The sequence below is a fragment of the Diaphorina citri genome, unplaced genomic scaffold, assembly GCF_000475195.1.
Source record: "Diaphorina citri unplaced genomic scaffold, Diaci psyllid genome assembly version 1.1 scaffold824, whole genome shotgun sequence".
Lineage (NCBI taxonomy): Eukaryota > Metazoa > Arthropoda > Insecta > Hemiptera > Psyllidae > Diaphorina > Diaphorina citri.
Window position 1 is genome coordinate 13,247 of NW_007378256.1, and position 21,952 is coordinate 35,198.

Genomic DNA, 21,952 nt, shown 5'->3' on the forward strand with positions numbered 1-21,952 from the left:
TCATCACACCGTTGAATGTTGCAACGTAGTCTCCTCTAGCTCATCAAGTCATTCCACCGCACCGTTGAGTTCTGCAACAATCCTAGGTCATTCCACCGTTGAGTACTGCAACACAATCCTATCCTAGCCCAATACACTCTTCCTACATAAATTATGTCCAGTGTTTTATGGGCAAACTTTATTGCTCGCCGAAAGTTAATGCTTTTGCAATACTATCCTAGCCCAATACACTCTTCCTACATAAATTGTGTCCAGTGTTTTATGGGCAAACTTTATTGCTCGCCGAAAGTTAATGCTTTTTGATGAGTCCACCACACAGTCGTATTTGAGTGTGGAGACTGAAATGTTGCTGAGGTTAAATTTAGGCTGACTCAGAAATAAAAGAAGGGAAGAAATTGGAACCATTTCATAATTCTGATGTTTTTGCTTTCCAGGTAAGACGACGTGGTATTGTTAGTTCTGGATCCGAAGGCAAGCCATCTCGTCCTACCTCAGATGTCATTATGGTTAAATTGTTTTTGAGGAAGATTAGGAACATTAGGGTACGTGAAAAGTCTCAGTGTTGCAGGGGTTGACTGACATTTATAGGATCTAGGTTAAATTGTTTTTGAGGAAGATTAGGAACATTAGGGTACGTGAAAAGTCTCAGTGTTGCAGGGGATGACTGACATTTATAGGATCTGGGGTTTGATGTTCAGTCTACTAGGTCTTATTGTAGAAAAAGGCCACAAAGAGAGGGACACCAAAGCTATGGCGAAGAGCACTGGGCGAGGTTACGCCTGAGGCGTTCTCTACCAGTAATTTCCATGTAAACAAGCAAACGTACATTTGTACAAAATAAATGCTTTATTGAATTGAAATTGAAAATTGAAATTGACCAGCATGGCTCTTCACCAACACAAAGTTACCGAGTTTTTCTCCATTCTTCACTTTAATCTGTTTAACTTCTCCTCAGGTTACAATGTCACGGAAAGCGTTCTCCAAAAGTTCCGCAAGAGTTTCTCGCTCCGATTCTACAAGAAATCTGCCTCGAACAGTTCTAGTCAGCACACTTCCCTGGATTCCACATCTACCGCTAAGCAATATCAGCATGACTTTGAACCGCCGGATTCCCCGCCTCATACGGATCAGAAATTTAGGTGAGTTTACCTGTGAATCAGAAGTTTAGGTGATTATTCTCCTAGGAACACCAGTAGCTTCACAAAGTCACGTCAGAATCTATCAGTATATTCTCCTAGGGTCGTTTTCTTCCTCCAACTCAGGAGCAAAGAATAAAATCACTACATACATAAATCTACGCATCACCTCATACGGATCAGAAATTTAGGTGAGTTTACCTGTGAATCAGAACTTTAGGTGATTATTCTCCTAGGAACACCAGTAGCTTCACAAAGTCACGTCAAAATCTATCAGTATATTCTCCTAGGGTCGTTTTCTTCCTCCAACTCAGGAGCAAAGAATAAAATCACTACATACATAAATCTACGCATCTATGCAATGAAACTTTGCTGCCAAAAATACAAAATTTCATAATCATAGGAATGGAGGAAAAAATTTACGTATTTTGAATAGAACATGGTAAATAGATTTCAAGGCTGGAATAGTTGATTGAGTACTAATTCAATGTTCTCCACTATAATATCTACAGGGTGTCTACCAGACTGGAAAACCGGGAAAACCGGGAAAAGTCAGGGAATTTCATGGAGACTGGAAAAGTCAGGGAAAAGTCGAAATCTTCAGAATTATCTCATCATCAGATTTTCAGGAAAAACTCCCCGAGCACAAAGCTTCCACCTCCGATCATTTCACGAGAAAGCAAAGTGGAATAAATTGGAAAGGTTTGCTTGTAAAATTGTTTTTTGCCGGAGTGTTTCGGTTATTCGCCTGCATTTTACTGATAGGTGAATGGCTCCTGCCTCTCCTGAAAGTGTTGATGGAATTTCGTGCTCATAATAAGCAGGAGGCAGGAGCGTAGGATATTTCTGTGCACTATGCATTTCTATATGCAATTGATTCAGGCACTTGTAACATTATTCATGTGTAATGGTTGCTCAGTGGTGAATATACGAGTATATCTCACCTACCAGACGGCAATTGATTCAGGCACTTGTAACATTATTCATGTGTAATGGTTGCTCAGTGGTGAATATACGAGTATATCTCACCTACCAGACGAAGTTGAAGGTGCAATATCTTTGAGCTTAGAGGACGTATCTTTACCAAAAGTAAATTTACTGTAAAATTAAAATGTGAGACCTACATAAATGAACATTGGACATTTTCTAATTTTATGCATGCAATCTTCCTCTTTTGGAATGTTCCTTTAGTTACCTCCACCCCTGGATTTAATGTTCTATGTAAGACTGAGAAATAATCATATATGTTATTTTACATATATGTTTATGAGTAGGTATGTTTGTGAACTGTGTATATGTATACGTATACCATCGGGTCTGCGGCGAGTAGGTGTATTATTTGGTCATAGTTTGTGGTATTGAAATAATTACTGTTTTCTTGAACGCGTGGTTCTAGTGACAATGACCTGTGTACTTCTGATGTAGGTATGTTTGTGAACTGTGTATACCATCGGGTCTGTGGCGAGGAGGTGTGTTATTTGGTCATAGTTTGTGGTATTGAAATAATTACTGTTTTCTTGAATGCGTGGTTCTAGTGACAATGACCTGTGTACTTCTGATGTTTTCAATAAACAGTAGAGATTTTTTACGGTACATTCTTGGGAGTAAACAAAGAATTGAAATGGTGGTAACACTACTAATAGTTTACTTTCTTTGGATTTTTAATTTTTTACTGACAACCTACAGCTTAGCTTGTTTTGTTTTCTTCGGGATTTAGGTAGATTTGTTTTGGCTCTATTGTTGAACGAGAAGAACAAGTAGTGGTTTTATTCCAATGATAGGTAATGAAAAAAGAAGAAGAAATTGAAAATACATTGTGTTATGGATGAAATAACTAAAACAAGAATGGCCCTATACTGTTTTCAAGGGTAGACAGATGTTGATAGTCACAGCACATACACATCAAAGAAGGCTGAACAGTGTGAAGAATAAAGAAAAGCATGAAAAATCCCTTCATATTTGAATAAGTTTACATTAAACATCCTTGGATAGACTTTTAACGAAGCCTGTATTTTTTACTTTCTATTACCCTTACGTATTCTTTCATGCAAGGAGTTTTCTTGAACCACAAAGTTGAATGAAACGGGTGGGAATTGAAAAAAAAAAGTTGGAAAAATCCCTTCATTGAAAATCGAAAAAAGTCAGGGAATTTTTCAAAGCCTAAAAAAAAAAACAAAGAAAGATTTCAATTAAAAAAGTATGCAACCATGAAGGGGCAACATATAATCTCTCGAAAATTTCGCCTGCGGCGCTGAAATTTTGTCTCTTCATGAAAAAGTTTTGGAAATATTTCAAAGCCTATAAAACGAGAAAAGAGACTTTGGTCAGTAAAAAAAGTATGCTGCAACCTTAAGGAGCTACTTAAATTTTCTCGAAAAAAATTTCGCCTGCGGCGCTGTCATTTTGTGTTCTACAGGAATCTATTGGGGGGAATAACTATACTCGTCTTTTACACGTATTTAATTACATAAAAAACTGACACATGACAAGCTACAGGTTACATACTTACGTACTGAAAAGTTTCGTCTGCGGCCCTGAAGATTACACCTTTGACAAGTCTACTTCTCTTACTATTGTAGACCAAAATCTTCAAAAAATTCGCCTGCGGCGCCTAATTTTGTGTTTTTGATAACCAAGTTTTTTTTAAATTAGAGACCAAAATTTTCGCCTGTGGCCATAAAAATTTCAATTTCGTTAATTCTGGTTTTTATAAATTGTAGCTCACAATTTTCAAAAATTTCGCCTGCGGCGCTGCTCATTTCCCTCTTTTTTGTGTTAACCTTCATCCCCGCCAGGATATGTGAATGTGTAGACTGTATAATGACAAACTTCAGGTTCATGCTTTTTCAAAAAATTCTCCTGCGGAGCTGAAGATTAGGATTTCGACGAGACTGAATTTCTGAAGATTTTAGACCAAAATGTTCAAAAATTTCGCCTGCGGCGCTGTTATTATATTCTAAAATAATGCCAGTTCACTTATAGTTAATATACCTATTAGGCGCCCAAAGCCAGATCAAAGAGAAATGGCTGTAGTAGTCTTGAGGTCATTATCTTGGTCAAAGGTCATTTATCTTGAAAAAATTTGGCCTGCGGCGCAGTTATTTCATGGTGCAAATGGAGGACTCAAGACCTTACCCTAGTCGGATGAAAAAAGATTGAAATATTTAACAGGCTTGAGAACATTGCTTGGAAAAAAAAAATCGGCTGCGGCGCAGTGGGAATAGGGTGGAAAATTCTGAGAACATTGCTTGGGGAAAAAACAAAAAAAAAAAAATCGGCTGCGGCGCAGTGGGAATAGGGTGGAAAATCTTGGAAAAGTAGACTGGAAATTTTGAAAAATTGCTGGAAAACCGGGAAAAGTCAGGGAATTTTATTTTTCCATTTTGGTAGACACCCTGTATCTACTATGAACCTACATAGTGTAATATTAGAATGTAACTAACTAATAATATGTTTACAAAAAGGCTTTTTGTAACTGAGAGAAGAAAAAATAACAAATTTGGAACTCCAATAGAGCATGGGGTTTTTGTAGCTATATTTTAACTTCAATTCATATGTAGGTGAATATTATATTTTACTAGGAGGAACCTAGTTTATTTTTTGCTAATAGATTCAAGTATATCTAGGTGTAGTAACGTGAACCAGCTAGCTGTATCAGCATAATATCAAATTTCATATAACATCATAACCTGAACGAGATGTTCTGCATACAGGGTGTTTTGTTAGATAGAGGAATAACTGCATAACTGCTAAAGTTTCTTGTGGCAAATTTCATCAGACTTTTACCAACCCTACTGGCAGTTATCGCGGGACAAACACACAAATTTGATGCAAAATCTTGAGTAAAAATTAATAACTCACTTCGTTTGTTCATTTACCTGCCTCGGTGGTGTAGTGGTCAAGGCGCTCGCCTGGTAAACAGGTGGGCGTGGGTTCAATCCCAGCCGAGGTATGGAATTTCATCCTCAATATAATTTGAGAATTTGACCACAATAATAGTAGTAGCCTACTGCTGGAGTAAAGGGACTTTTCAGTCCTATGCGAGCAGTATAAATAAGCACTATTATTATTATTATTATTATTATTATTATTATTATTATTATTATTATTATTATTATTATTATTATTATTATTATTATTATTATTATTATTATTATTATTATTATTATTATTATTATTATTATTATTATTATTATTATTATTATTATTATTATTATTATTATTATTATTATTATTATTATTATTATTATTATTATTATTATTATTATTATTATTATTATTATTATTATTATTATTATTATTATTATTATTATTATTATTATTATTATTATTATTATTATTATTATTATTATTATTATTATTATTATTATTATTATTATTATTATTATTATTATTATTATTATTATTATTATTATTATTATTATTATTATTATTATTATTATTATTATTATTATTATTATTATTATTATTATTATTATTATTATTATTATTATTATTATTATTATTATTATTATTATTATTATTATTATTATTATTATTATTATTATTATTATTATTATTATTATTATTATTATTATTATTATTATTATTATTATTATTATTATTATTATTATTATTATTATTATTATTATTATTATTATTATTATTATTATTATTATTATTATTATTATTATCTTCTCTTCTAGTTCATTATATTTCCTCAATAACGAAAGTAAAAAAGAAGAAAAAATAAATAAATCCTTGTTGGCCCAAAAATTAAAATTATATTTTGTTATTTAAAATTCCTAAAATTTTCATAAGAATTAAACTGAAAGCTAAAGTTATTCTTGGAATAGCTCTTTATCTTCAAAGGAATTTATATCCTCCCCCTAAAAATGAATGTTTGAAACATTTCGTGTTGTGAAATTCTAACTTCAAAAGAGGAACAATGAACAAAGCTGAATTTATTTGTTCACAATCAAAACAGTAGATACTGGATTATTTTATTATCTTCTTCGAGAACTTGAGCCTTGGGGGTCTCTCCTTACAGTGCCAAAATATGCAGGTCTTTTTCATTTAGCCTAGTAATTTGTTCAAAAGATGATCTACAAATACATACATAAAATGACTTACAGTGGGGGGAAAAGGTGCTGTGCAGGCAAAAGGTTAAAACCTATGAGCAATTAAACGGTTTTGATGAATGAAAATGTATGTCTCTTCAGTACCCATTGGTCTATTAAGATAAATATCATAAATTATTCGGACGTTTGGAGAGTTCGTCAGTAAATTAAACTTATTAAACCTCGTTGACTTGATCTCATTTATGAACTTACATTATTCTGTATGGGTATGAAGAGTCCTAGCCCTAGCAAATGGTCAATGTACGAGTATAGACTAAGGCTGTCTGTTATCACTAGAACCTATGTTACCTATGTATGGTCAACACAGTTATCACAGAAAACAAACTATTAAATGTGTTGAGTTGTGTGCGAATTTCTGATAAGGACGAGACGTGCTGTTTTATTATGATTCCGTTTTATTACAGGCGGAGTTACAGTCTCGAGGTCTACCTAGAAGGCGGGGCCAGATGGTACGCAGAACACACAGTGACCTAGGGGGTCAACGCAAACCTCGTTGACTTGATCTCATTTATGAACTTACATTATTCTGTATGGGTATGAAGAGTCCTAGCAAATGGTCAATGTACGAGTATAGACTACCGTCTGTTATCACTAGAACCTATGTATGGTCAACACAGTTATCACAGAAAACAAACTATTAAATGTGTTGAGTTGTGTGCGAATTTCTGATAAGGACGAGACGTGCGACCTTTGTTTTGTCTCGCTCCGAGAAATGACGAAACTGTGCTAAAATTGTACTTATCGTGATTTTATTTACACTGAAGAGATTGTACGATGTGAGTTCCAATTTTCCTTTAGTTTGTCCGTCCGTTTGTTTGTTTCACCAAGTCTCTCAAACGGTTTGTCCGAAATTTGGGAATTTTTTCAAAGGAAATTTTCTCCTGATGTTTTTCATGCTAACATGTGTTTTGAGCTGGCAATATACCCTACAGCCCTACACTACTTCGGCCCAAAATTTGGAAATTTCGAGCGAAAACACAATTTCATCTGGCAGAAAAAGGACTATAAAAATATAGAGATACTAAGTAATGTACTAAAATCCCTCCTATACCTATAATACCTTCACTTTTCACTTATTTCTCGTTCCTTTAGATTCGGACCTCTCATCTGGCGGTCTAGCAAGGAACGTCGGAAAGGCAAGAAGGCATCCCGTAACCAGAAGTGTAACAGTGGGGACAGTGGTATCCAAATAGAAATGGTAGGGAGAGGTACTGGAGACAGTTCCGAGTCCCATGATACCGATCATTTGGCTGATGAGGAAATCCTGGATGATACTGATAGTCCCCTTGTGGTAAGTAAAGAAGCACTAGCGACTAATACCGCCCGCGCAATATCAATAGTTTCGTCAATATTCTTGTCAGTACTGTAAAATTATTGATAGTGTATGACAATACTTTTTCATAGGAGCGTATTGTCAATTGACAAAAGTATTGATAATATGAAGGCGATATGAGACTATTAAAGGTTTTCTTTCTATTTTAGCTGCGGAAATATCATGCCTTTTGTCTATTTAATATTATGACAATACTTTTTCATAGAAGCGTATTGTCAATTGACAAAAGTATTGATAGTATGAAGGCGATATGAGACTATTAAAGGTTTTCTTTCTATTTTAGCTGCGGAAATATCATGCCTTTTGTCTATTTAATATCGTGGTGTGTATGACAATACTTTTTCGTAGGAGCGTATTGTCAATTGACAATATTATTGATAATATGAAGGCGATATGAGACTATTAAAGGTTTTCTTTCTATTTTAGCTGCGGAAATATCATGCCTTTTGTCTATTTAATATCGTGGTGTTATATGGTTTGGTTGTTCTTCTTCTGCATCAAATACACGTGTTGGTTTCTTTGTAAAAGCTTTATATCTATTTTTATTGCAAATTAAGAAAACGGAAAAAAATTTAGCACCTTAAGCTGACATCTCAGAAACTAAAATGCACCTAAAGCTGACACCTTTGATTCCTAAACCCTACATCCTGACAGATGAAAAACATTAAATTTAATGTGAGTTGCCAGCAGCAATAGCTTGTTGAATGCACCAGTCCCAAAGGCCAAAGGATCAATAAAGTTGAGCAATGTTGTGCTTGGTTAGTATCTGGAGGGTAACTGTCTGGAATAACACGTGCTGCTGACTTTTCTTTATTTTGTTCAACGTAGGCAAGCGGCCACAAAGTGAGTTCAAACTCCGTTTAAGTTTTAATTTCGGTTTAGGAATTTTTAAAACTCAACCAATCAGATTGCTTAATCCGAGAGTCAAACTTGAACTGAGTTTAAACTCACTTTGTGGCCCCCGGCCTTATTCCCTCTCCTATCACCTCATTAAGACCCCCACACCGAGCCCATTCATAACTTGACGCGCGTACTATCAAGACACTACTCACATTACGCTACTCAACACACAGTGAGACTCTACCCTTGTATTTAAACATTCTTATTTATCCCCCCTCTTTCACCAAGCCCGGCTAGCTCAGTCGGTAGAGCACGAGACTCTTAATCTCGGGGTCGTGGGTTCGAGCCCCACGTTGGGCGAATTTTTTTATATTTTATGTTATTATTAATATGTGAATCTCAACGTGTGAAACGATGTAAGGCTGCATAATACAAGGTGGTCCAGAGTTACCTGACGGTTTTGATTTGCCCATTACTTTATTATAACTTGTCGTAGCTTGTTGAAATTAATATCACTAAGTTCAGAACTAAATGAGCTTTTGTTACAATGTAGTCGTGGACCCCACAACATCGGGCTCTCGCTGTGGTGGCATTTCTTAAAAGTAGTGGATTTTTGGACTAATTTTGATTTTCCTCCCTCCTCACCCAATCTTAGCTCATGTGACTTTTTTTATGGAAATACGTTAAAAACAAGGTGTATGTTTATAAGACAAGAACTCTGGATGAGTTAACGGGTGCTTCTTATCGCGAAATTCTTGCTATAGCCCAGGAAATGCTAAAGACAGTATGTCGATTTTGCACACAGATTGAATGTTTTCAAAATTAGGGCGATTTTTCGGATAGCGTTGTCTGCAACACCTGATCACCATCACAAACAAAATCCCCAAAAAAGTAAACCTCATTTTGTTATCTTTCATTTAAAATAGATATCACTCTTTTATCTTGAAAATTGAACGTGTAGCATCATTTTAACAACCGTCCACATTTTAACAGTGAGTCATATTTTTACACCCATGAACTGTCAACCATATGTGTGAGCCTGTGAGCCATACAGACACATTTTCAGTACCTATGTGAATAACAATGTGACACAATCTACTTATATATATGTATTTATGTAACTCCAGCCTAGTTTGCTTAGTTGGTAGTGCCTCTGCCTCGTAAGCGCTAGGCCGCGGGTTCGATTCCCGCCCGAGGCGGATTTTATCCTGATGGGATAATGTTTGTTCTCGGAACGGCTGGCTTTCTGCAACTAAATAAGTAAGATTGGGATTAGCACCAGCTAAATAAGTAAGATTGGAGTTAGCACCAACTAAATAAGTAAGATTGGGATTAGCCCTCTTTCCTTTTTTCCCTCAATGAAACTGTTGCATTAAAACCCACAAACTCTTCGAGATGTCACAGTTTGGGGAGATGCTATGGTTTATGATAATTCTGCATAGACAGGAAAAGGATAAAATTTATATGCGTTACCCTTTTCCATAATATGGACAGACTGAATAACTAGTGGTTTGGTGAACAATAGCATTGTGACTTGTGACATGCAGGAAATATACTAGTGAACAGTAGAACTCACATACAAAAAGAACTACTGCGGGAACTCCTAAAGGTGCGATAAGGGCAAAAATCGGATAAGTCATTCAGGAGTTATGGCTCTTATGGTGGAAAAATCTGGTGTGAACATCACACGACTTTCCTTATCCTATTGAATGATGCTTATTTGAGTGTTCTTTTACCCTAACTTTTATAATATCTCTAACCGTTTTGTCGCTATAGCTGAAAACCGCCAAAAAGCGGTCGAAATCTGTCCAAAAGCGGTCAAAATACCGCCAAGCGCAGCAACCATCTCAACCAAACGTTTTGAGTTGCATTCTTGTCACATTTGTGGATTACATACCAAATTTCAAGTCTCTAGCTTGTACCGTTCCCGAGATATTGTTAAATTACACCGAAAACCGCCAAAAAGCGGTAAAATGCCGCCAACCGTTGCACCGGTTTGGAGAGTTCGTCAGTAAATTAAACTTATCAAACCTCGTTGACTTGATCTCATTTATGAACTTACATTATTCTGTGTGGGTATGAAGAGTCCTAGCAAATGGTCAATGTACGAGTATAGACTAAGGCCGTCCGTTATCACTAGAACCTATGTATGGTCAACACAGTTATCACAGAAAACAAACTATTAAATGTGTTGAGTTGTGTGCCAATTTCTGATAAGGACGAGACGTGCGACCTTTGTTTTGTCTCGCTCCGAGAAATGACGAAACTGTGCTAAAATTGCACTTATCGTGATTTTATTTACACTGTGGAGATTGTACGATGTGAGTTCCAATTTTCTTTTAGTGTGTCCGTCCGTTTGTTTCATCAAGTCTCTCAAACGGTTTGTCCGAAATTTGGGAATTTTTTCAAAGGAAATTTTCTCCTCATGTTTTTCATGCTAACGTGTGTACCCTACACTACTTCGGTCCAAAATTTGGAAATTTCGAGCGAAAACACAATTTCATGTTGCAGAAAAAGGACTATAAAAATAAGTACTAATGTACTAAAATCCCTCCTATACCTATAATACCTTCACTTATTTCTCGTTCCTTTAGATTCGGACCTCTCATCTGGCGGTCTAGCAAGGAACGTCGGAAAGGCAAGAAGGCATCCCGTAACTAGAGATTGTACGATGTGAGTTCCAACTTTCCTTTAGTTTGTCCGTCCGTCCGTTTGTTTCATCAAGTCTCTTAAACGGTTTGTCCGAAATTTTTTCAAAGGAAATTTTCTCCTGATGTTTTTCATGCTAACATGTGTTTTCAGCTGGCAATATACCCTACACTACTTCGGCCCAAAATTTGGAAATTTCGAGCGAAAACGCAATTTCATGTTGCAGAAAAAGGACTATAAAAATATGCTCTAATGTACTAAAATCCCTTCTATACCTATAATACCTTCACTTATTTCTCGTTCCTTTAGATTCGGACCTCTCATCTGGCGGTCTAGCAAGGAACATCGGAAAGGCAAGAAGGCATCCCGTAACCAGAAGTGTAACAGTGGGGACAGTGGTATCCAAATAGAAATGGTAGGGAGAGGTACTGGAGTGGATATAAAAAACTCAAGTTTTCTCTCAATGGGAGCATAATTTGAGATCTTTTACGTTGGTGTTCACAATAAAAGATGTTTCTATATTTGACTTTAGAGGTTCTTGAGAAAATTTATATTGATGGTTGTGGGTAGATCTTTGTAACTAACTTTAATATTATTTTTGAGGTACCAACTTGGATTGATGTTCTAAAGTGGCGAAAAAATTCCGAAAATACAATCGTATGTAACTAAGAGTTCTTCAATAACGATTTTTAACAAAATTGTTGGTTTATCAGGGACATACAGCGGAATGGAAATGCTACATCACAGACTTATCGAAAATACTAAGAGTTCTTCAATAACGATTTTTAACAAAATTGTTGGTTTATCAGGGACATACAGCGGAATGGAAATGCTACATCACAGACTTACCGAAAATACAATCGTATGTAACTAAGAGTTCTTCGATAACGATTTTTAACAAAATTGTTGGTTTATCAGGGACATACAGCGGAATGGAAATGCTACATCACAGACTTAGGTGTAATATAATATTTTTATTAAGTTCATTGCTGTGAAATAATGAAATACTCATCTTAATGTTTTTAATAATATTCATCGTCTTAAAGATGAGATTTACTTCCATTTTCTATTTTCATTTCATCTTCCTAATCCTCAGTTCTCATTTCTCAAGATTATCTTTTTCGTTCTCTTCTAGTTTATTATATTTCTTCAATAACGAAAGTAAAAAAGAAGAAAAAATAAATGAATCCTTGTTGGCCCAAAAATTAAAATTATATTTTGTTATTTAAAATTCCTAAAATTTTCATAAGAATTAAACTGAAAGCTAAAGTTAGTGTTTTATTATGATTCCGTTTCATTACAGGCGGAGTTACAGTCTCGAGGTCTACCTAGAAGGCGGGGCCAGATGGTACGCAGAACACACAGTGACCTAGGGGGTCAACGCCTATTTCATTGGGATGTGTGCAACAGCTATAGGAAGATGATATCTAGTCCTTCCCCTGTCAAAACCAGGATGGAGAATTGTGCTGACGTTCAGACTAGGACGTGAGTTTTTCTTGCTTTCCCAAATTCTCATTTATTAGTACAGAGTTCTCTAAATGTACCCTAACAGCATTGATAGTTTGGTAATTGTTAGCCTTACAGTATAACATATACAGTAAGGCCAACAATTACCCAACCAAAAATGTTGTTAGGGTAGCTTAGAAAGTAATAAATCAACAAGTAATAGGACCTTGGGCCTAGCTCTGTGGAGTAGTGGTTAATATGCTCGCCTGGTATTCAGTAGGGTGTGGGTTCAATCCCTGCCGTTGTGGCGAAGGACTTTTCAGTCCCATCCCATTAGGAACAATGTGTGTTTATCTAAAATTTCCTCACTTTAACCTTCTTATTGGTAAGTTTCGGTATTGAGTGGATTGAAACACATCACAACATCACATGCGTTCAGGCACAGTCCATTTGTCTAGGGTCTAGGTGTACCTTGCCCTTGGGATCAATTTAATTTAAAGAAACCATTTACTGATGAAATTTGTAACTTGTGAATTCCAGGAAACGAATTAGACCTCACCATGCATTGCGCCGCTCTGTTAGTCAACCTCTAGGAATTAATGAACTATCACCTCTGCTCAGGAGGAAACCCATTGGTAAGTGTACCATATTCCCCGCTTTTGAAATACAGTTTTACCCTCCCCTGATAGCTTACATTAGAATGGCGTAGTGCTTACAATTCAAATTTACTATCATTAAAGAGAGAGAGTAGAGGTTTAACTACATTGTATTACTGCTAAGATGATAGGGGTTATACCTCTATTCGGTGACACTCTACATTCGCCTCCTCCCATTAACCTCACCCAGCCTGAGTGGGGCCGGGAAAAACAAGCAGCTCGCGATTGCTCAGATGGTCACCCATCCGGGTACTAAATGTTGCACGTTGCTTAACTTCAGTGATCCGTTGGGAACTGGTGCATTCAACGTGCCATCACCGTTGGCTAGTTTTTCACCGAAAAGAAAAATTCGGCTTACCTTGGTCTGCTTCTTATGATCAGGTACTTCTCATTGAAGCTCTGCTTATGAGTTCACAAAGGAGTGAATAACTGAAAAGCACTCGGCCCGCTTGTGAATTTTTCTAAAATAGGGATCAGGTACCTCTCATTGAACCCTCTCTCATCTTATTGTTCTCTCCCTCAGGTTCACGCACCAGCAATACACTCAGTGATGAGGACAATACCAAAACTAGTGGCGGACCACCAGGCACCCGGCCAGGTGATGGTACCAACTCCCTATGTTGTTCTGATGATGAACTTCTATCTGATAGTGAATCCTCAGTCACCTCCCTGGTAAAATAGGGATCAGGTACCTCTCATTGAACCCTCTCTCATCTTATTGTTCTCTTCCCCAGGTTCACGCACCAGCAATACACTCAGTGATGAAGACAATACTAAAACTAGTGGCGGACCACCGGGCACCCGGCCAGGTGATGGTACCAACTCCCTATGTTGTTCTGATGATGAACTTCTATCTGATAGTGAATCCTCAGTCACCTCCCTGGGTGATAGGAAGCGATGTGGACATGGTACGTTCATTTCTACCCATATTTGGATAGAGGTTTAGTTGAGTTAGAGCCCGTTCCCACTTGCCGATGTCGTTCGGAAATAACAAGCGGGCCCGTCCCTCCGGGAATTTTTTAGCCCGTAGTTTATTCGATCGTGGTTAAAGAAAATCATTACCTATGTACCTACCTAATTTGTTTAGACACTTCATATTTTCACTTGATACCCACTTTACAAAGTTGTTCTTATTTCATTCTCATGCTATTCCACAGGTATGGATGAAGACTTTGTGGTGTTGGCAGAGGCAGTATGGGATCACGTAGCTATGGAGGCAGAGGAGTTAGGGTTCCGAGCTGGAGATGTGATAGAAGTGTTGGATACATTGGATAGAGACTGGTGGTGGGGGACTAGAGGGGAAGCGTCGGGCTGGTTCCCGTCCGCTTTCGTTAGGGTAAGTACCGGTACCGTGGCTGACTCTCAACCTTTAGGTCCTGGCTTTGAATCCTGCCCGGGACGGAAAATTCCAGACCTAACTTTTTCTTTCCAGAATGGGCATGGATGTAAAAGAAAAGAAAATGTTTCTTGAAGGAAGCAAAAGTGGTTCCAAGGCACAACTTGAGCTTTAAATTTGAATAATGACGAACAAGTCCCTATCAAGGGGGGAAAAAATCCGGCATACCTGTGGCCTCTCCTGGGATAATTATTCGGCCTTTGGTGGCTATAGCTCAAATATCAAAATGTTTTTACTTTGCAAATTATAAAGGTCAATATTTTTTTCCGTATTGGGACCTAATGGCCAAGTTCATGACATTTGAAAACAATAAGCAACAACATATTTTTCTCCTCTTTCAGCTGCGGGTCAGTCAAGAGGACACAGTAGAGGATTGTCTAGCGGCATTGGCATCCGGTGGTAGCAAAACTCTGAGGCGAAGAACCTCTATATCTCTCCTATCTAATGATCAGGTCAGATCTAGAGTAGTGAGAGAACTCATCAACACGGAGCGAGACTTTGTCAAAGTGTTGCATGATGTGTCTGAGGTAAGCATAGGCCTCTCGAGTTTGACTTAATTTTAGAGGACAATGTCCAAAAGGCTAAGGAAATGGTAGTTAAGGTAAACATTTATTTTATTTTAGAGCTTTGTTAGAGGAAACTGTATCAACGGAAGTCTTATGGTCTAATACAATAGCCCGTCCACTATACCTTTTTTTATTACTATCCTAATAATAAAGGAAGGACGGGCTAAAAAGCAAGCCGTTCTGCGAAAGAATCTTATCAGTTTAGGACGAAGTTTGCCCCAGCCGGGCTTCGCACCCGCGACCGAGCGCTTACAAGGCAGACGCGCTACATTCCAAGCCAACTAGGCTGGCTTATATTGATCTTAAACTGTCCAATGCCTTCCCTTATTGACCAGTTGTTTATTTCTCCTCAGGGTTACCTGGCCGAGTGTCGACGGAGAAATGACATGTTCTCTCCGGAGCAAATCCAAACCATCTTCGGGAATCTAGAGGACATCCTGGCATTCCAGTCTTCATTCCTGGAGGATCTGGAGACCAAACTAGACTGGGATGCGCCCTATAAGAGCTGCATCGGTGAAACGTTCCTCAAACATGTAAGTTGGCTTGGATTTTGTAAAAACCTTTTCTTTATATTTTTACACGAGGTCTTTGGAAATACCGTCGCTTTAAGAAAAACAGAGCCATCAGCCGGTTTGTAAAGTTATTCAGGGGTGTCAAAGAATTGATTTGTTGGATTTTTTTTTTTTTAACTTCTACTTTTATTTGTAACCAGGAGGGCGTGGGTTCAATCCCAGCGGAGCGGTGGTAGGTGAAAAGGGAACTTTATCCTCAACATTGTTTGAGAATTTAACCACAATAGTTACAACCTACTTCCAATGTAAAAGGGATCTTCAGTCAAATATCCTGTTTTGACGTTATATCCCATTTTGCATTTCAGAAATCCGGGTTCCGTATGTACTCTGAGTATTGTAATAGTCATCCCATGGCCATAGCCACTCTACAAGAACTCTACCAACACAATAACTATAGCAAGTTCTTCGAGGCTTGCAGACTCATGCGGGGTCTAATAGAAATACCCCTGGATGGATATCTACTGACTCCCGTGCAGAGGATATGCAAGTATCCACTACAGCTAGCTGAACTACTCAAGTATACCAAGGTAAATATATAGTTATCTAGACTTGTAATATAAATTTAATGTGTATTTGTAGGGACTCTAGGAAGCGTCAGTCTTGCGGCAGAACATGTCAGCATGCCACGAACACTTCAACGAAAGTTTTTATTTAGCTTCATAGAGGGAACTGTAACAACAGAGATACAGGATAGGAAAAAGCCACTCGTTTAGAGAACGAACCTTATCCCATCGGTAAATGGTTTCTTCAAATTAAATTAATCCCAAGGGCAAGATGAGCCTAGACCCTTGACAAATGGAGTGTGGCCGAAGGCATGTCAAATGTGGTCCAATCCACTCGACTCCATCTGTTTAGGATAATGTCCGCCCCGGGCGGGAATCGAACCCATAAAACAACTTCAAGTTATTATTATTTTTGCCCAACTGTCTATCCCAACATCTCCATAGAATAGGTATCAAAAACTCTCCTAACTGTCCTTTATGTTCCGTTAACTCTCCCATGAACCAAGCACAGCCAAATTCCTGTCCAGCCTTGGAAGCCAGTTCCATTGTAGAAAAATATTGGGACGCGCGTAGGAAATTGGCCTAATAATTAAGGTCCCGACATTTGTAAACAAAACATAATTTTTTCATCCCTGTTTTCGTTGTGATTTCAGACTGATCATCCAGACTACGTGAAGATCACGGAGGCTCTGGAAGCAATGCGCGACGTTGCCATGTTGATTAATGAGAGGAAGAGACGTATGGAGAGTTTGGAGAAACTGGCAGCGTGGCAACAGAGAGTGGAAGGATGGGAGGTAAGCCACAAACTAGTAACGGAGAATAAGACCGCGCCTGTACCGAGAAAATTATTGCACCTTTTGTTCCAAGAGATTTGATAGAGAGAAATGTAACAACAGAGGTGTTATGGTAGAGAGAGAAATAACTGATACACTTCACTGACTAAAGCCAGCTGACTGTTACCGTTACCAGGTGTTGATAGAACTAATTGCTACCAAAACCAATAAAATTGACAAATGGAGTTTTACCCTGTAGCTACTAAACCAACTCACTGACTCAATGATTTTATTTCACAGGGCGAGGACCTGATAGAAACTAGTTCCCAGCTTATCCACCAGGGGGAGGTGATTCGAGTTACCTCTGGTATGTGGACCAACACGATCACTCTATTCCTGTTTGATCATCAGCTAGTCTACTGCAAGCGAGACATACTCAAGCGAAATACACATGTGTATAAGGCCAGACTCAACATTGACACTAGTCAGATTATAAACCTACCTGATGGAAAAGGTAAGCCATATACCTACTGAAATCTACAGTGTTCTTTATCGTCATTAAAATAGCTGAACTAGTTGATAAAATACGAGGTATAATTTCAAATCGAATTAATTCTTTTTTTAAAGGACATATGATATCCAGGGTGGGTTTCCTTCACTTCTTTAAATTATAATGAAAAAATCCCTTGAAGCTAATATTTTCCCATATTTGGTGGAAAAAATATTGAAACAGAGAACGGATGACAGTGGTTGCTCTCAGGGGGATTATTATGCATCATACTTGCCACACACGTTGATAGGCGGCTTGTCAAGTATGCTTGAGCGTGTGTGACGAACATTAACAGGCAGGTTGAATCACGTTGGATGATTGAATTTTCATCAAGCAACAAGCGGCTTATCAAGCATACTTGATCGTATATGGCAGGCATAAGCTTTTCATACGTACTTTCATAACCATAGTCAGAAAAGTTACAAAAGTCTCACACTTGTTTCTCTTCTCAGATCCTCACCTAGGCGTCACAGTTCGTCACGCTATCAAAATCCATTGCTCGGATAAAGACAAGTGGTTGCTGTTCTGCTGTCGATCCCTAGAGGATAAGGCCAGATGGTTAGCGGCCTTCCAGCAAGAGAGAGCTTTGGTAGAGCAAGATAGGGAAGATGGCCTAGAGTTTGCACCGGCCGCCAAGGAATTGGCGCGAATGTCCGCAGCCCGATGCCATAGTAGTCGACCCCCTGTAGTCAAACATAGAAGTAAGTAAATAACTTGTACCCGCAGATTTTATTGAGAATTAATATTTCAACGACAGCGGAAAGAGATCCAAATAATCTAAAATCTAAATCAATGACCTATTATGTAACACAATTTGGCTTTACAAGGGTCAAAATATTTATTATTTTCATACCCGTGCACTATTTTGTGTGACATTATAATTCAATACCTATCAACTATACAACCTATAGGAATTAATATGCCATTATCTATCTATTATTTGTAGTTATTTGTAAGATTACAAATCATTATCATTACGAATATATAGTTTGTAGATTTCTCTTGTCTTCTACTCTTTATACTAATAAAAAATACATTATCATTTTGATCTATTGAAATTTTTTCCACTGAAACTATTACAAATTGCTTGTGTGTCTGAGTATTATTTTTTCATGCTAGGCAACTCTCTAGGGATAAGTTTATATCAGATTCTCCTATAAAATGTATTCATTTATGTAGATAAAATACAACTCTACATCATAGGTAATTATTATTAATCACTTCAGATTGGGGATAAAAAAAAAACAAGCTGGGCGCGTCCCTCCAGGAATTTTTAGGCACGTAGTTTATTCGATCGTGAATTCTTTAGCCCATAGTTTATTCGATTGTGGTTAAAGAAAATCAGTACCTATGCATAGGCTTGCCAAATATCCAAAATGTCGATTCGGGACGCGAATCCGCGAACATGATTGCCAAAATATTACAAGGCGTATACTTACCTGTAGAGTTAGCATTGATCAGAACTGAAGCGAACACGACCAAGATGATGATAGACAGAACTTTGCGGGAAGCAGCCATCTTTGATTATTTGCTGAAATGATATAGTTCGCAGATGAAATAAGTCTAGTTCACTCTTTGAAGCTACGGTTGTAAGTGATACATTTTCCCTTCCAGCCACAGGGTTTTATAGTGGAGACTTTGTCGAGGATTTCAGAATTACGACCAGATTTTCGATAGTTAGAATCCTAAAATTGTTTATACAAGTGTGTGGCTTTGATTCTGAATATTTTGCAATCGAAAGACAAATTCCATTTTTTATCAATTTAATGGCCCTGCTTACAGGTTGGTATTGTCAACTTTAGAATCTTTAGATCAAAAAGGTCTATAAGTTTAGATGTTAGATAATTTATGTTATGGGGGCAACTTTGGTTTATGTAACTCCATCTGTGAACTGTTAGCACAGCTTTTTTTAAGCAATGGGGCCAGCTAACCAATAGTTTTAGAAAACGTCTAAATGGAAGTCTATTCTCTTCTCTAGATACTTGCCATAAAAGGCAGGTGCTACAAAACTACATAAATAAATTGCACTTGAGTACATATTGATGTGCAACAATGTTCAAATAATAATTCGCAAATAACATTTGTAATAACTAAACTTATTTTATTTACTTACCTACCTGTGTTTTTGCCTAAATATTAATTGCCTTCAATTGCCTATAAGTACCCTGTTTTGAATGAAGCAGGTATCAGACGTTTGACAAGAGAGCAGCTAGAACCATCACAACCATTATCTACTAAATTACCCTTCAACAGGTAAGTCCAATTTATAGAATTCTATGTAGCTGTAAACCAAAGTTGCCCCCATAACATAAATTATCTAACATCTAAACTTATAGACCTTTTTGATCTAAAGATTCTAAAGTTGACAATACCAACTTATAAGCAGGGCAATTAAATTGAGAAAATCTTCTAGAACATAGGTTGTTACTACGTATCAGGTATTCTGTGCCAACAACACACACAAAAAGAGTGCAAAAATAAAAATGGAATTTGTCTTTTGATTGCAAAATATTCAGAATCAAAGCCACACACTTGTATAAACAATTTTAGGATTCTAATAATCGAAAATCTGCTCGTAATTCTGAAATCCTCGACAAAGTCTCCACTATAAAACCCCGTGGCTGGAAGGGAAAATGTATCACTTGCAACCGTAGCTTCAAAGAGTGAACTAGACTTATTTCATCTGCGAACTATATCATTTCAGCAAATAATCAAAGATGGCTACTTCCCGCAAAGTTCTGTCTATCATCATCTTGGTCGTGTTCGCTTCAGTTCTGATCAATGCTAACTCTACAGGTAAGTATACGCCTTGTAATATTTGCATAGTAAAAGAACCATTGGAAAGTTCTTAGGTCCGCTACAAAAATTCATATAATATGTATTTGATTTTATGATAAAATTTTGATCATGTTTGTCTTCCTTTTCCAGGCGCTCCAGCAAATACTACTACTCCAGCTGTAAACGGTACTACTCCAGCTGTAAACGGCACTACTCCAGCTGTAAACGGCACTACTCCAGCAGGCAATGGTACCACTGTACCTCCAGCTCCAGGCAGGAAGTAGTGATCATAATAATATGGCCTTATGTACTACACAGTGATTATGATCCTAAAATACGAGTCTGTCTCGTCTCTATTATTCACAATGTTATTTTAATGCTTTTTCTAGTTCACTATTGTTCTGTTGTTTGGTAAAAATAAATTTCCTTGTTTTTTGAAGAAAAAATGGTTTGTGCTCCTTTTCTTGTTCCTCTCAAAATTCGTCGTTTCTCATTCAAATTGAGATCGTTTACGGACCCTTGTACATAGGAAAAAGTTCCATATTAAATCAAGTAATCACCCTTATGACCTTATGTTTGATGTTTGGTATGCACGTTAATTTTAGACACCAGGTATATTCGATATAATGGAGGCGGGTATAGGGGAGAGGCAATATATAAAACTATTTTAGATATTCGATGGTATTTTCTGTGATTTTTGTTTTGGTCGCGATAGAACAGCGTCATACTCAAGGAAATTAGAAGCTTATAGCTTCTGTCCTTTATGGTTTCGCAGGAACTACGTATAATAATCATACTGATTAAAAAAAAAAGATCTTCGTGTAACGTACTAATGTCACTAATATGTAACATTTTGAAAATCAATAACTTTTGTTTGCGATATACTTGTAGAAAACACTTTTTCTTTTAGAGGTAGGTATGTGTCATCATATGGCATAGGCTGACACAGCGGGTCATTTATTGAAGACATTTTGATATCAAATTTATACATTTATCAAAGGACTTCAGTACAAGAAAAAGGTACAAGGGACAGACTATTGTATTCGCTTTGGTGTCGTCTGTCTGTCGGTCTGTGCCCATAGAAGGACTTATCCAAACCTAGTCGACCTATATATCAAACTAGTGGTTGACCCGTCCTTTGTACGGGACCACACACACTCACACACACACAAATACACCCCCCCACACACACACCACACCCATCACACACATCCCATCACACCACACCCATCACACACCCACCACCACATCCACTACACACACACACCTCCATCACACACACACACATCACACCACACACACCACACATCCATCACACACACACCACACATCCATCACACCACATCCACCCACCACACACATCCACTACACACATACACACCCACGGTCACGCTACGCACTCCCTGACATGTCCCACAGAGCAGTATAATAGGCATAACTTTGAACCGCCGCCATTTTGAATCAGGATGAAATGTGATAATTTTACGTAGCCTATGTCACCCCGAGTACTCTTCTTAACAACCAAAAAAAAATTCATCAAAATAGGTCGAGTTGTTTGGCTTTTTGGTTTTCTGGACAAATTTGCACCATCACTTTCGTGTTCCTGGCAAAAAGACCTTTGATTTGATATATAG

At 37.4% G+C, this 21,952-nt stretch overlaps 1 protein-coding gene and 1 non-coding gene across 2 annotated transcripts; both read left to right on the forward strand.

Moving 5' to 3' along the window:
- Window positions 1–955: 955 nt before the first annotated feature.
- On the forward strand, window positions 956–20,251 carry LOC103511644 (the record flags this gene model as incomplete). Its single annotated transcript, XM_026825837.1, is given in 17 exon segments — window positions 956–1,139; window positions 7,349–7,623; window positions 11,024–11,102; window positions 11,388–11,493; window positions 12,382–12,563; window positions 13,065–13,159; window positions 13,704–13,856; window positions 13,915–14,088; window positions 14,338–14,516; window positions 14,918–15,103; window positions 15,496–15,675; window positions 16,020–16,241; window positions 16,871–17,011; window positions 17,291–17,504; window positions 17,993–18,241; window positions 19,724–19,793; window positions 20,245–20,251. Coding segments are annotated over 17 exon segments (2,696 nt in total), but the record flags the coding sequence as incomplete, so codon positions are not given.
- On the forward strand, window positions 8,717–8,789 carry Trnak-cuu. Its single transcript has one exon. It is a non-coding gene; the product is annotated as a tRNA-Lys (tRNA).
- Window positions 20,252–21,952: the final 1,701 nt, after the last annotated feature.